Source organism: Phoxinus phoxinus (genome assembly GCF_949152265.1).
Source record: "Phoxinus phoxinus genome assembly, chromosome: 25".
Lineage (NCBI taxonomy): Eukaryota > Metazoa > Chordata > Actinopteri > Cypriniformes > Leuciscidae > Phoxinus > Phoxinus phoxinus.
Window position 1 is genome coordinate 11571639 of NC_136900.1, and position 16975 is coordinate 11588613.

A 16975-nucleotide genomic window follows, 5' to 3' on the forward strand; every position below is an offset into this window, starting at 1 on the left:
TCAAATGTAAATGCAAGGTAGACATTTAGGGCGTGAATTTTACAGTGCGTTTCTGCAAATTGGTTGAGCCCCCAAGTTACAATCAAACCAACCATCGCATCCTTGTTTATTTTGAGATAATAACAGAGATAAACACTGTTTTGAGTGACAAAGTGGTTTTTTTTGCCACCAGGGTTTGCATAAACAATGTTGATTCTCAAACAGCAATTATTATTCAATGGAAAGATAACATGCCATAATAATGCATAAGCCTGGGATCCACCTTCTGATCACAGATTAGATGGTCCTAAAGTAAACTAAGAGCTAGTATAAAAGAGCTAGTCCTGACAGACAGCTCACATTAGCTCTTGAGGATGGGTGTCTCCACAGGGATTGTGAGGATGTCCCAGGTGTGGATGCTGAGATGGGTCGTTCTACTGGTGGGGCTGCAGTCCGTACAAGCAGGTTAGAAAAATAATAAATGATCAGTTACTGCAAGAAACGCTCACAATATTAGCTACACAAAATGACTGTATCTGTCTTTCTTTGTTTTAAGACTTTATGGGCGATTATGGAGGTATGGCAGATCCTATGGGCTTAATGTGGCCAACAACAACAGCAGGTGAATATGGCATTATACTGTATGAGATGTACTAATTATTGATTAATAAAGAAACTAAAGTAACACACTTATTAACAGATGCCAAATATAACTGGTGCTTTATGTCTAAATGGACATACATGACACAAAAAGTATGTTTAAGTTTCGATTGATTTATTGAACTATTATTCCTGCAATTCAAACAGCCAAATCATTACAATTTAGCTAAGATTTTTTTTATTAGATTTGCAATGAGTATTGTAGAAAAAGTGATTGTAGAATATGTGAATGTAATTTTTCATTTTAAAGTATTTGACAAAAAATGACAACAGATCTGTCTTTTTCTGTTTTTCTGTTTTTAGCATTCCCCACGACAAATGTGCTGGTCACTACCGGTATGATGTTACTCTTTCTTTCTTTCTTTCTTTCTTTCTTTCTTTCTTTCTTTCTTTCTTTCTTTCTTTCTTTCTTTCTTTCTTTCTTTCTTTCTTTCTTTCTTTCTTTCTTTCTTTCTTTCTTTCTTTCTTTCTTTCTTTTTTTTTCTTTTTAATATAAATGTAAAAATATTTCAAGGGGTCATGACATGGATTATATATATATATATATATATATATACTGTATATATTCCTTGAGGTTCACTTATAATGTAAAAAAAAAATGTCACCAAAAAATATATACATGCGGAAAAACAATTATTCTCAATCCTCTGTCAGAAATGTTCAGTTTTTAAGGGGCGGCTCTTTTAAGGCGTGTCAGTAAACGGCCACTGTTATGATTGGCTAATGTCATTGCATAGGAAACCGTATAAATACCCACTTGCTATTGCACGCGAGTAAGTGTTATAAAAACATTATCCATTTAAACCGTAATTTACAAACAAAGCATTATGAATTAATTTACTTACGGTACAGTTTAACTGCTTCATCTTTCAACAAAAGTTTCTTTGTGAACTCTTCATTATACTGTGCCTCATTTACAAAATAAAATGCTCCGAACAAACATATAATCCTCTGGCGTGATTCGGAACGCCATTAAAATAAACCATCCACTTCTTTCACTCTTTCATTTGTCCTGTTGTCTACAGTTGTCAGAAACTGAGCGCACATCTGTATACTGTATCCAGTGAAGAGAGCATTAGTCATTATAATAAGTTATATTTGCTTTTGACGCGACGCTCACATACAATGTACAGTAGGCCAGTGGGCGGGGCCTATGGTTCAATGTTATATAACTATTCGTCAATGTCTTGGTCTGCAGGCAGTCATATGCAAATGTGTTTGCCCGTGTGACATCACAGATCTCACAATATCCAAACGAGTCGTTTATGGAGCTTGATTAAATAAATGCTTTGTTTATAATGAGGAGAACGTTTTAAGCAATGAAACTTGCAGGATGTTTTAATGGTACAAAGACTTCTTATATGTCAAAAGATCAAGGCAAATTTGATTTCTCCGGTTATGACTCCTTTAAAATGTTAGTATTAGTGTAGGCCTATACAAAATGTTACATTTTAGGAGACTAAAAGATTTTTTAGTTATTCATTTTTTAGAAGTTATTCATTGGCTTATTCCCTCCAAAAGTAGGTGGTGCAATCAAAAAGTTGCTTAGTACGTTTAAGCAATATCAGCACAACCAAATTTAGTTTGGTGCCACTAATGGCATAGAAATGATGCACTTCACCTTCAATTGTGTATTCAAGAAAAGTATTTAGTACAAATCACACATTTATACGTTTTCTCTCTTGATTCAGTTGAACCGAATCCTGATCATCAGTCCACGATCTGCAGCACATGGGGAAATTTCCACTTCAAGACATTTGATGGTCATTTCTTTCAAGTGCCAGACACGTGCAACTACGTTCTGGCGGTGATGTGTGACAGCACAACTTCTGACTTTAACATCCAAATGCAAAGAGAGACTGAGAACGGCTCAATCACTTTTAGCACAGTCACAATAAAGCTGGAGGGGACAGTCATCAAACTCACCAATGGCGACATCACTATGGGAGAAGAAATGTGAGTTCATTTGAGTACTATACAGCAAAAGCACACACTAATATGAGCATTTTTCATTTGGTATTTCAGTATTTTTATTTATTTAAATAAATAATATATAATTGATCTTTTTGTGCAAGATATTAAGAATATTTGTAATTATATTTCTTATTTTATGCATAAATATAACTGCATTTTGAGAGGTTTATGCTTTAAATAATCAGTTAATCAAAAAGTGAGGTTATAAAAAAACCTCATTCAATATATATTCTCTTACAAAATATTGATCTTAACCAGTATTTCAACTAAATTTATTTTAAGTTTAGGAAATGTTGACATTTAAAACATTTTTTTGCTTTGACAGGGTGTCTGTTCCGACCTATAATAACGGAATTAAAATCGAGGGAAGTTCAACAAGTGTCAAGATCTCAAACAAACATGGAGTGACTGTCTTCTGGGAGGAAGACAACTCTCTATCGGTATTCAACATCTCTGTGCACACATCATTTTATCTTGAAGCTTGACCTCAGACTTCTGATATCAGAGGTGTTGTTATATGATGTTCCCCAGATTGAACTTCCGGAGAAGTATAAAGATCAGACCTGTGGACTTTGTGGAAACTACAATGGCGACAAGGCAGATGATATCACTGTTCATGGTAAACCTGATGTCTTGAATCCATTAATGCCTAGACTTTCATATAAATATTTAAATACAGCAAGTTAAGTGACCAATAGACACATACTGAATCTCTAAAGGCTTACAGGGGTCATCTTGAAGCCTCTTTGGAAGTTGGTTGAGGCCCCCTGGTTGAGAACCACTGACTTAAAGATAGGTTTAGTGTAAAAGTGTTCATCTGAATCCTTCTCAGGTTCGGCCACATGGAAGGTGTCCACATCGGCTGAAACCTGTGAGGAAGTTACACTTCAACCCACTGATCAGTGCAACCAGGTATGAGACAAAATCAATGTTGTTCAGATTTTGGTTGCCCTCTTAAAATAAAACAATGAGACATTTCATATTAAATTCAACCATTTACTGATTGAAACATTGCCCCCCCCCCCCCCAGACAAGTGTTTGCCTTGAGTATCTCAGCAGTCCAGGGTTTAGCGACTGTTACAATGTGATGGACATGGGTTCATTTGAAGACGCCTGTGTGAACGACCTGTGTCAATGTTACGGCAATCACGACTGTCTCTGCAACACACTCACGGAGATTTCACGACAGTGCACACATGCTGGAGGAAAACCAGGAACATGGAGGACAGAGCAGCTCTGTCGTGAGTATCATTTCTGGAAGATGACATTAATTATGATGGAGAGAAAAATGTAACTTAAGGGAACAGTTCACCCAAGAATTAAACGTTTATTTTCTCACAAATAAATAAATAAATTTTAAGAAGACCGAATATTATCTTATAATATCTAAAACTGCCTAAAATAACACAAAAAACGAATAAAAAAGTAAGCTTTTGAAGTAGACACTTCCACATAATTATACTTTCTGCATTGATGCGTTACCTTTTTAGCAGGACCATTGTAGGACAAGTAAATACAGTTTCTTATAACAAATTTTATATAATTATCTAGAGAAACAATTTTGTTATGTTTTCATATGTTCTTCTGTGGAGCAGCAAAGTCATGTCCTCTAAACATGCAATATCTGGAGTGTGGAAGTCCGTGCAAGAACACCTGCAAAGATCCAAACGCAAGTCTGATGTGTAAAGAACACTGTGTGGACGGCTGTTTCTGCCCTGAAGGTAACTATTTATAATAGGAGACAAGGTTTATAGCTGAAAAGAAGTCTCTTATGCTCACCAAGGCTGCATTTTTTATAGTAAAATTCAGTAATATTGTGAAATAGTGTTACAATGACTTTTTTCAGGATTCTTTGATGAATAAAGTTCAAAAGCGCAGCATTTATTTGAAATATAAATATTTTGTAACATTTTAAATGTCTTTACTGTCATTGTTTATTACTTTAATACATCCTTGCTGAATAAAAGTATTCATTTATTTTGAATTGTTAGTGTATAATCAATGAATGTCAGCATGTACAGACTCTAAATGAACTCATCAGTCCTCAAAAAATATTTACGCAATTGTCTGGCCTTCTTTTTATAAAGGCACCGTGGAAGACGACATTGGTCAGAGTGGATGTGTTCCTGTGAACCAGTGTCCATGTGATCACGATGGCAAAGTATATAAATCAGGAGAGTCTTACAAACAAGCTTGTAAAAAATGGTAACGTTTTAATTGAAATATTTTAAAGTCACAATTAAAATCCTTTATACATTTCCTCATGCTAACACTGCTGCATTCTGTGTCAGTGTGTGTGCCGCGGGACACTGGACCTGTACACACCGGGAATGTCCCGGAATCTGCTCTGTTGTGGGAGGGTCTCACGTCACCACTTATGATGGAAAGAGCTTCACCTTCAGCGGGAACTGTGACTACATCCTCACTAAGGTCTGTCAGGATATCAGATGATCCACAGATATTTTCTGTCCGGGAGAGATCAATGAAAGTCTTCACTTTTTCACATTTATTTAAAAATCAGGTTTATTTAAAAATCAGGAAACATATAAAGCGGGTGCATTATAATTTACATTGAATCATTATATATCATTTGGAGGTTCTTACAGTCCTTTTTTTATTCCAGCACTCTAGTGACAGTGATATTGCTGTCGTGGGAAATCTGGCAGTGTGTGATCCGGCCCGAACAGACACATGTCTAAATTCAGTGACCCTTGTCATCTCAGGGACCACTGTAAGTACTGGGTTTAAATAATTATAAATAATGTAATAATTCTTGCTAATAATAATAATACTGACTACTATGAGCAATAATAATAGTCTTAATAATAATATATCTTTCTTGATGTTCTGCTAATAAAACAGATTAGTATTTCCTCCATTGGAACTGTTACAGTGAATGGAATAAGTCCATATGTGCTTCCTGACACCATAGGTGGGTTTTTACAAATATATGGGAACTTTTTTTTTTCATCATTACCGGTATATATAAAAAATAACTTCCTTTTTCAATAATTTTGTTGTCCCAGGTCCTGTGAGCATCTTCCAGCCCTCTTCCTCCTTCATTATTGCTGATATGAAGAGTCTTCGTCTAGAGATCCAGTTGGCTCCAGTCATGCAGTTGTATATTGTAGCCAGCAATGAAGAGAAAGGGAAAATGAGTGGTAAGTTGGGGAAAACAAATACTGCAGATTTTGAATATGTGTATTGTTTTCTAAAAAGTAATTTTTTATTTGTAGGAGATGTTAATTAGGAGATTTCTAATGAACTACGTTTAACCATGTTCCTCTCAGGTCTCTGTGGAAACTATAATGATGTCCAAACAGACGACTTTAAAACTGGATCAGACATAATAGAGGGCACACCAACCACCTTTGTCAACTTTTGGAAACAAAGATCTTGTCCAGATCTTGAAATCACATTTGACAACCCCTGCAGCCTGAATATGGACACAGGTGCTTACTGCATTAAATAAGAACAACACGCTCACAATATTCATGTTACAGTGATCATTTCATTATTTTCTTGACATAGTAGAAAAAAAAATCACTACATTTTAAATTCTGCCATGCCAAACAAAGTAAACAAGCAAATGTCCCGTTTTTTTTCTCGCAGAGACACTTGCGAAAGAATGGTGTTCCCGTCTCACAAACCCAAATGGGACCTTTTCCAAATGTCACTCAGAAATAGATCCGGAGATTTACTACCAAGTAAGTATTTGTACATAAAACACTCTTCTCTTTTGTAATGTGTTCCTTAATGCATGCATTCAATCTGTTTTTTCTCTGCAGTGGTGCGTCTATGACACATGCAAGTGTGCAGATATTAGGAAGTGTATGTGTGCGGCCGTGTCCACTTATGCCCACACATGTGCTGCCAAAGGAGTCATTCTCCAGGGCTGGATGGATTCAGAACCCTGTGGTGAGAATACTATAAAGTACACATTCAAACAAATTTATATGTGTTCTCTGTTTCAAATTAGCCTTTGTTTGTCTCTTGCTATATAGACATGATTTCAGCATGTCCAGAACACATGAAGTACTCTTACAGCGTGAAAAGCTGTGGAAGCACCTGCCGCTCTCTCAGTGTTCATGATGACACCTGCCAAGGGTCCTTCACACCTGTAGACGGCTGTGTCTGTCCTGAGGGAACATACCTCAACGAAGCCGGCAGCTGTGTACATGCTGACCAGTGTCCTTGTTACTATGAGAACCAAGCCATAGAGCCATCAGCAGTGTACTACAAAGATGGTTTTAAATGGTATAAATAGCAGTTTAACATATGCATAATGTATCCATTCACTTTTTTCTGTACCATTTTTAAATATTTTTTCCCCCCACTCAATAGCCCTGTACTGCCAAATGAAAAATCTATATATTTTTTTTAATTAGAAGAATAATAATTGCTGCAAAATGCTGTTTAAAATGATTTTAGATGTAGCATGTCCCAAAAGTATACACCCATATAACAATATTGACCTGCATTATTAACTCTTGATGGTGGATTTTTAATAATTTTTGCACTGTTTTGTCCAATACAGCACCTGTAACCTTGGCATATTGCAGTGCTCAACTCAAGCAGGTGAGCTGAAACTAGTTCTTCCACAATATACCACCTTCTAAATTCACACTTGAGGCATCACTCGTATGATGTGGGCTCATTTTCTGCATCTCATATACGTGCTTCTTGTGTTTTTAGACTGTAAGGCTCCGATGACATTCTTCAAATGCTCATCATATCCTGGAGAAAAAGGAACTGAGTGTCAGAGGACATGTAAGAAACAAGACCCAAATAACTGCGTGAGTATGGATGGATGGATGAATGGAATACATGAAAAAGAGGATGGATGAAAGGAAAAGTCACAGCAGTTTTGACATTTAAATGAACTTTCAAAAAATCCAGTTTGATTACTTATTTTCAGTTCAAATGCAGGCATTCTCATGCGTTTTCTAAATGGCGCAAAACCCTGATATAGATAATATGAAAAGGCAAATCTTGTAATACGGTAGAAGTTTGCCGGGAAAAGTTGGTTTAACAATTTCGTCTTGTCAATAGGTGAGCACAGGGTGTGTATCCGGGTGTATGTGTCCAGACGGCCTTCTGGCTGATGGCAATGGTGGGTGTGTGGAGAGGGAAAAATGTAATTGTACCCACAATGGAGCCTCCTATTCACCTGGAGAGCAAGTTCAGCAGGACTGTAACAACTGGTGAGTCAATCGCAACTGTTATAAGTAACCCATGTTATCATAGTGCCATTCTTGTTTTATCATTTTACAACTACAGTACCAGTCAAATGTTTGGACACACATTCACATAGCATGATCCATGTTTACTGTTAACTGAAAGTAAATCTATTAAAAATAATTTTCTATAACTGCAATAAAGCTATCATTCCATCAGTATTTATCTGTGAATTGTTCTCTATATTTCAGCACATGCACAAACGGGATGTGGATTTGTACAAAGAAGGCATGCTACAGCACCTGTACCATCTACGGTGAAGGTCATTTCACGACTTTTGATAGCAGGAAATATGCCTTCCACGGAGACTGTGAACACACCTTAGCCCAAGTATGTTTGACTGTGCCAATGGGGAAAAAAATATTTATAGATATCTGACAAATAACGGTTACTAATATGTCTGCAAAAGCACTAAGAATAATATGAAAAAAGGGCTGGGTAATGACAAAAAACAAAAACAAAAAAAAGAACCCATGCAGTATATTACTGTAATATTAAAGTGGTTTGTATACAAACATTTAAATTGTACATAAGGCATTTTTAACAATACAAAAGTATTAATATTTTTTTTATATAGCCCAATTCATTCTACTCCAATTCTACGTTTATTGTTTTATGTTTTCATGGTGGATTTATTCAAATATTGAAGAATAGGTTAATGTAAATATCCTGCATATATTTAGCAAAATGCTCTTAGTGTGCATTTTTCTAGCTAACTATCGAGCCATGGTCAGTAAATGGATTTCCTGAGGTAAATGTTAGAGGTGGACAAAGTACACAACTTCCTTACTTGAATAAAAGTACTGATACTACTGGTCAAATATTACTCTGTTACAAGTAAAAGTTGTAAAGACTTATTTTTACTTAAGTAAAAGTACAGAAGTACTCGTTTTTAAAAGTACTTAAGTATAAAAGTAAATGTCAATGCATTGTTTTATTATTGTTGCATTTAATATTTACAGTACCTTATGCCTCCGAATCTATTCCTGCCTACCCTCATATCAATATCACATTTATTTCTAAGTTCCAGTAGTGGGATTGAGTGAGTGTACTCAATAACGTCCACAATGGTTTCGGACACCCAAATGGCTGTTCCCAGTTTTTTGGCTTTTAGTATGAATATATTAGCTTTACTGTTATCTATAAGCTAGTGTGCTCCAAAAAATGGCAAAATTCGCATTTAGAAGAGCAAACCCAACGTTGAAAATGAAAATCAGGTTGATGTCAGAATCCAATGTCAGATTGACATTAATCTCCAACGTTGGACGGACGTTGTATTGTGGTTGAAAATCGGGTTGACGTCAGAAACCAACATCAGTCGAGTTTTGACGTCAACCAGACTTTCATTTTCAACCAAAAATGCAACCCCTGCAACCAAAATCATCCCTGACGTTATTACTTTCTACTCAAGGACCTTGACAGAAATGTAGTGGAGTAAAAAGTATGATATTTGTCTTTCAAATGTAGTGAAGTTCAAGTAAAAAGTTTCCGGAAAATAATACTCAAGTAAAGTACAGATACTCAAAAAGTGTACTTAAGTACAGTACTCAAGTAAATTTACTTTGTTACTGTCCACCTCATTGTTTATACCCTCTGTTCTATTGACGTCTCTCCGAGGTTAAAATGCTGACTGAGCGATTACATAAAAACATTAAACATTTCGGAAAATTGTACAGTATGTTTCAACATACCTTCTGATGTTAATTCATGTTTATTTCAAGCTATAGCGACAGATTTTGAAAGCTGAGACTTTGTCTCATATCAAAAGTAACAAAGCTTATTGAAATTTGTTGGTTAGTGAAGTTTTGTTCACACATCAACTGAAAACCGTGTAGACTCTTGGGTCGATTCTTGTGAATTAAGAATGGAAATTGTACATCAAAATGAGAATTGGTTAAAATAACGAAATCAATATTTTTAACCCAGCCCTGATGGAAGACATAACTTTTTATATAAATTAGACAGATGAACTGCATATGAGGGTTAATTATATGGGGCATTATAATCTGGAACATCTTTCATTATTTGTGTAACCCCTCTAGGATTATTGCGGTACAAACCCCGATCCCTCCTTCCGCCTGGTCACAGAGAACATCCCCTGCGACACCGGCAACACTATTTGCTCCAAGACCATCAATCTGTTCTTTGGGGTGAGGTTATTTCATAGCTCAGAGTCAGCACAGGTTTATTAGTAAAGTATCCTAAAATACAATATATATTGTGTCACTAACTATTCAAATCCCACAGAGATACGAGATGACTTTATCTAAGGAGGATGGAGTGAAAGTTTTTGAAGGCAATGGCACAGATTACAAATATAAAGTCCATTCTGCGGTCATATATGTTGTCATAGAAGTCGAAGATCTTTTGAATTTGATCTGGGACACTAAAACGAGTGTGATGATCCAACTCCATCCCAAATTAAAGGTATTCATTCATTAAAGTTACACTTGTACACAATAACCTCTACCCTTTTTTTCAATTACTCAACTAAACATCCACATGTTCTCTATGACAGGGCAAGGTGTGTGGACTGTGTGGAAACTTTGATGGCAATGCAAATAACGACTTTATGAGGAGCAATGGAGAAGTGGTGACGGATCCAGAGAAATTTGCGAATAGCTGGAAGGTGGATTCCATCTGCCCAGATGTGACAAACGTAAAGCATCCTTGTGACGAACATCCGAACCGGCAATCCTGGGCTAAAAGACAATGCGGACACATTCTGAACTCTGACTTTAAAGACTGCCATTCACTTGTAAGTAACAATGAACAAGTTGCGGACAAAATCAAGCCTGGTTCGTGTTCTTTAAATTCAAATTTTTACCCATGACTTTCTACGCTATGTGATGCCTAGAAATGCTCAATCATCACTGAAATTAAATGAATGTGTGTTTCTTAGTACTTTTACAACTTAATTTAATATATATATCCCAGTGGTGTAGTCTAGTTTTTTTAGTGAGTATACTGTGACTCCCCGCCTAACCCGTCTCATACTAACCCGTCTCATCACCCCGTAAGCACCACCACACTCACTAATGCATACAGTAGCCTATGCAACAACATGTAATTAAGAGCATTATGAGACTAAGTGTTATTAACATGTCAATTTATTATAAGCAACACAAGACTTTAACAGCCAATGACATTTACAGCTGAGGAGACTGGACTGATTTTCCACTGTTTAGTGTTAATCACCATTTAACTTAACAGTTAAGAGCTACATTTAGCCTTAGATGTTATATGAATATGGTCCCTGAAGCACAGGTTTTATCAGCTGACAATAATAATAATAATAATAAAAACATTAAAGGCACAAATACAAATTTACTTTTAGAAATGGTGTTTTTAAAAGAAAATGGTGTTATTGTTTTGGCAAGTTTACTGTTTAAATGAAAATTTGTGTGATATTCCTTTTTAAAATAAGTTTTAAAAGATTTCATTATTATTATTATTTTACAGTACATTTTACTGTGCAATCTTTCATAATTTCTTTGAGTTGACACCATTTTAATAAATTATTATTATTATTAGGCCTACTTGAAGTACACTCTACTGTGCAATAGTAATATATTTATGTTATAATTTCTTCAAATTATACAGAACTTTTATTTTGACAGGTTGTCGTAAAGACATTACAGTTTCTGTGTGTGTATGATACGAATGAATGACGATAGTTTTATCAAATGAAATGGTGAAATTCTCATGAAGTGACTCTCATAGCAGCTCTGTGATGAAGTTCACATGTGTAGCTACAGTGAAGCGCTGAAAACACCACGAGCGTGAAGTCACGCTTGCTTCAGTGTGTGTGTGTAGTAGAGCACACATTGAGCGCTCATTCCCAGAGACGTGTTGAACAACTGCAGTCTCTTTGAGCTTTTAATATTCACAGACACTAGTCGAGATTTGATTCATTGTACAGCCCTACTTTTGATTTATTCATTCAAAATAATCGTTCTGCTTTATACAGTTGTGAGTGGATTCCGCGATTTGATCTGTGTCCATTGCAAACACAGACGCGGTGAATTTATGAATGAAAGTGTGAAAGTTCTGTCACAAAACTAAGTTGTCACGTATCCTCACGCTTTTTTAAGTGGGTTTACGGAAATACTTGGCATTTCCTAGTGGGTATACGGCGTATACCTGCGTATTATGTAGACTACACCACTGATCTATCCCTGTTTTACAGACAAGGCTTGAGCCTAGTCCCACACTAAAATGCATGTTTGAGCTGTTTTAACAAGCACTGGCATATCTTAAAATATGTCAGTGCCATTGTTTCTCACAATGCACATCAGTAATGTTTTTTACTAAAGCATGTTTATAAAAGCTACTTAAATACCCTAATTGAACTAAGGCCTAAACCTGGCTTAGTCCAAGCCCTGTCTGTGAACCCGGGCCCTAGTGTAGCTACTGTATCATCGTAATCCTTGAGAATCCTTGATTTTCCTGTGTCTAGGTGGACTCTGGCCCATACTATGATGCCTGTGTAAGGGACGCCTGTGCATGTGACAGCGGAGGTGACTGTGATTGTGTCTGTACCGCAGTGGCAGCTTATGCTACTGAATGCCGTAAAAAAGGAGTTTGTGTAGCATGGAGGAAGCCAGACTTTTGTCGTAAGTTTAAATATTTCTAACATTTATTTCGCCTATAAACATACACTGCTACCGATGCTTTTGGAGAAGAATGCATTTATTGTACTCCACAGAGTTATTTTATAATCTCAAACACGTCATCTCATCCACTATAAATTAGTGGGTTTTTTTCAACTATGGGCACCTTTGGCTTTTCTAGAAAATGACCATAGACTGTAAAAAAAAAAATGGACGTGGTGTCCATAACGTCATCCGTAGGTTTCTTTCTGAAGAGCATTTTTGAAGCCCAAAGTGGGTGGAGCCGGCTGTCATCATCTTAGTAGCGCGTCACTCCCGGGTAAACGAAAATGGTCAAAAAGGCGGGATTAGCTGAGGAGACGTGACGGCTAACAGACAGCAGACAAACGGCTAGTAGTGACAGCAGCGGCAATCCACCTGTCACTCAAGTGGCCACGCCTTTAATAATGCTGAGCTGTAAGGCTCTATAGAGTTTAAACGGTTGAGTTTAACTTTGAGTTTTTGAGAAAAAATTCACCCCCCTCACAGTTGTCATGAAGGGCAAAATTAGTCATGTAGACCAAAACCACTTTTTGCACCAGGCTGTAAATTATTATTTTTTTCTGCTGTAAAGTTGGGCATATTAACATGTGTGATATATGGAATTGACTCTCTTTTGCAGCCTGTCTCTAGTGGCCAGTCGATGAATTGCAGTTTAAGTCACTTCTGTGTTGGTTTCAAGAGAGAGATCGGAAGGTTTTCGCTTGGAAATTACTCAATGGTCTTACTAAGGCTAATTTCACTGCTACCACTGCATTTAAATACAATTATTAATGTAACATTTTACCATACTTTGACTAATATAAACTTTATCGGAAATTAGACACAATAGAAATATATATATATACATATATATATATAATAGTAAGTGATGTTTACTCTAAATAACTAATAACAATTACTGAAGTTTTGCGCCGGAACACGCCTCCTCTTTTCGCCGAACCGCCCCCGCGAGAAAAAGTTCATTCCCTAATTTACCGACGTGCGTCTGTGGAGGGAAAAGTCCGCTGTGCGCGGGTGCAAAATAGGAATGATACATGCGTCGGTGTACAAAGTCAGTTGCGCTGGGTGCAAGATAGGGCCCTGAATATTTGTATCTGGAATAAGGAAACAATACAATCCACACATAGAAGTTATTAAAATAGCACAAATAAATTATGAAGTATGGTACAAGGTTTACAAGGCCAATTTAAAATTACCTTCATTTAATAATAAATAAAGTTTAAATCTGTTAGCTTAAAAAAAAAAACTTGGGGCATAAATGTGCCTGTAGCTTAAATAACTCTCAAATATAGACAGTGTCCTGACTCAAGTGATTGTTCTTGCAGCTGTATACTGTGAATACTACAATGATCCAGAAGCAAAAGAATGTGAGTGGCGCTATAAAACCTGTGGATCGACCTGCATGAAAACCTGCAAAAATCGCTCAGGCACTTGCTCTGATCAAATTCCTACTCTTGAGGGTAAGAATTGAGCATTTTGGCATATTTTGAAAATATGTGGTATAGTGTGTCCCAAAAAAACATATACTTCACTTAATAATGCTGAATAAGATGAGTTTGACAGTATTTTAACACTTACATATATTAGGTACCAACGTGTCTAGAAACATTTTATAATACCCATATCTTATTTTTCTGTCTATTTATGCTTTGCTTTTTTATTTATACTTTTAGGTTGTTTTCTTCAGTGCCCTTCTGAGAGGCCATATCTCAGGGAGGAGACCATGAAGTGTGTTAAAACATGTGATGAATGTTTCTATGACGGGAAGTTATTTCCACCTGGATCTGTCATTTACAACACCACAGATGGGAACGGGACATGTTTAACTGCTCTGTGTGATTCAAATGGGACAATAGTAAGATTTGTTACTCAATGCTCAACCCCAACAACAACTCCTTTCACTTTCACAACTACAACTGAAACTATTAAAACAACCACACCTACTATGTCAACTACAACCACAGCATCCACATCAACAAAAACATCTACAGTTACCGTAACATCAACAATAGTCACAACAACTCCCACATCTGAGACATCTACAATCACATCCACTACTACCTCACCAACTACTGTACCAACACCTACATCATCTGAAACAACACCTACAACTGTTACAACGACATCTACATCAACAGAAACCACATCTACAACTGTTACAACAACACCTACAACTGTCACAACAACACCTACATCAACAGAAACAACACCACCTACATCAACAGAAACAACACCTACAACTGTTACAACGCCACCTACATGTTGTGAATGGTCAGATTGGATTAATAGCAACACACCCAGTACAGAACCTGATGGATTCGAAATTGAATCAATCGCTGCATTGTGGAGTTCAGGAAATATTACCTGTCAAAGACCTGAAGAGATTGAATGTAGGGCAGTAGATTATCCGCAATTGTCCCTGGAAGATTTGGATCAAATACAGTATTGTAATACATCTTTTGGACTATTATGTTCAAATAAAGACAATGCACGTAAAATACCACCAGTTTGTTATAATTATGAAATCCGTGTATACTGTTGTAAAGGCTATTGTACTTCCTCTACAACGATCACATCAACAGAGACGTCCACAGTCACATCCACTACTACCTCACCAACTACCGTAACTACAACACCTACAACTATTACGACAACACCTACATCAACAGAAACAACACCTACATCAACAGAAACAACACCTACATCAACAGAAACAACATCTACAACTGTTACAACAACACCTACATCAACATCAACAGAAACAACAACTACAACTGTCACAACAACACCTACATCAACCGAAACAACACCTACAACTGTTACAACGCCACCTACATGTTGTGAATGGTCAGATTGGATTAATAGCAACACACCCAGTACAGAACCTGATGGATTCGAAATTGAATCAATCACTGCATTGTGGAGTTCAGGAAATATTACCTGTCAAAGACCTAAAGAGATTGAATGTAGGGCAGTAGATTATCCGCAATTGTCCCTGGAAGATTTGGATCAAATACAGTATTGTAACACATCTTTTGGACTATTATGTTCAAATAAAGAGAATGCACGTAAAATACCACCAGTTTGTTATAATTATGAAATCCGTGTATATTGTTGTAAAGGCAATTGTATTTCCTCTACAACGATCACATCAACACAGACGTCCACAGTCACATCCACTACTACCTCACCAACTACCGTAACTACAACAACTACAACTATTACGACAACACCTACATCAACAGAAACAACACCTACATCAACAGAAACAACACCTACATCAACAGAAACACCTACAACTGTTACAACGACACCTACAACTGTAACGACAACACCTACATCAACAGAAGCAACAACTACAACTGTCACAACAACACCTACATCAACAGAAATAACACCTACATCAACAGAAATAACACCTACATCAACAGAAACAACACCTACAACTATTACGACAACACCTACATCAACAGAAACAACACCTACAACTATTACAACAACACCTACAACTATAACAACATCTACATCAACAGAAACAACAACTACAACTGTCTCAACAACACCTACATCAACAGAAACAACAACACCTACATCAACAGAAACAACATCTACAACTGTTACAACAACACCTACATCAACAGAAACAACAACTACAACTGTAACAACAACACCTACATCAACAGAAACAACAACAACTACAACTGTCACGACAACACCTACATCAACAGAAATAACACCTACAACTGTTACAACGACACCTACATCTACAGAAACAACACCTACATCAACAGAAATAACACCTACATCAACAGAAACAACACCTACAACCGTTACAATGACACCTACATCTACAGAAACAACACCTACAACTATAACGACAACACCTACATCAACAGAAACGCCTACAACTGTTACAACGACACCTACATCTAAATCAACAGAAACAACATCTACAACTGTAACAATAACACCAACATCAACAGAAATAACACCTACATCAACAGAAACACCTACAACTGTTACAACGACACCTACATCAACAGAAACAACATCTACAACTGTCACAACAACACCTACATCAACAGAAACAACAACTACAACTGTCACAACAACACCTACATCAACAGAAACAACACCACCTACATCAACCGAAACAACACCTACAACTGTTACAACGCCACCTACATGTTGTGAATGGTCAGATTGGATTAATAGCAACACACCCAGTACAGAACCTGATGGATTCGAAATTGAATCAATCGCTGCATTGTGGAGTTCAGGAAATATTACCTGTCAAAGACCTAAAGAGATTGAATGTAGGGCAGTAGATTATCCGCAATTGTCCCTGGAAGATTTGCATCAAATACAGTATTGTAACACATCTTTTGGACTATTATGTTCAAATAAAGACAATGCACGTAAAATACCACCAGTTTGTTATAATTATGAAATCCGTGTATACTGTTGTA

General features: G+C 36.6%; 1 protein-coding gene across 1 annotated transcript; it reads left to right on the top strand.

The window, feature by feature from the left end:
• Positions 1-540: 540 nt before the first annotated feature.
• Positions 541-16439, top strand: LOC306994067 (mucin-2-like; the record flags this gene model as incomplete). Its single annotated transcript, XM_079604374.1, has 29 exons — positions 541-556; positions 943-975; positions 2331-2595; positions 2939-3053; positions 3145-3232; positions 3446-3525; positions 3644-3854; positions 4209-4334; positions 4701-4818; positions 4905-5043; positions 5237-5344; positions 5476-5545; positions 5640-5774; positions 5904-6065; positions 6226-6320; positions 6402-6531; positions 6618-6870; positions 7151-7191; positions 7309-7409; positions 7666-7817; positions 8043-8181; positions 9894-10001; positions 10099-10278; positions 10370-10609; positions 12311-12467; positions 13832-13966; positions 14180-15705; positions 16040-16056; positions 16148-16439. The coding sequence occupies 29 exons, from the start codon at positions 541-543 to the stop codon at positions 16437-16439; spliced, it is 5232 nt and encodes a 1743-aa protein (XP_079460500.1).
• Between the last annotated feature and the right edge of the window lie 536 nt (positions 16440-16975).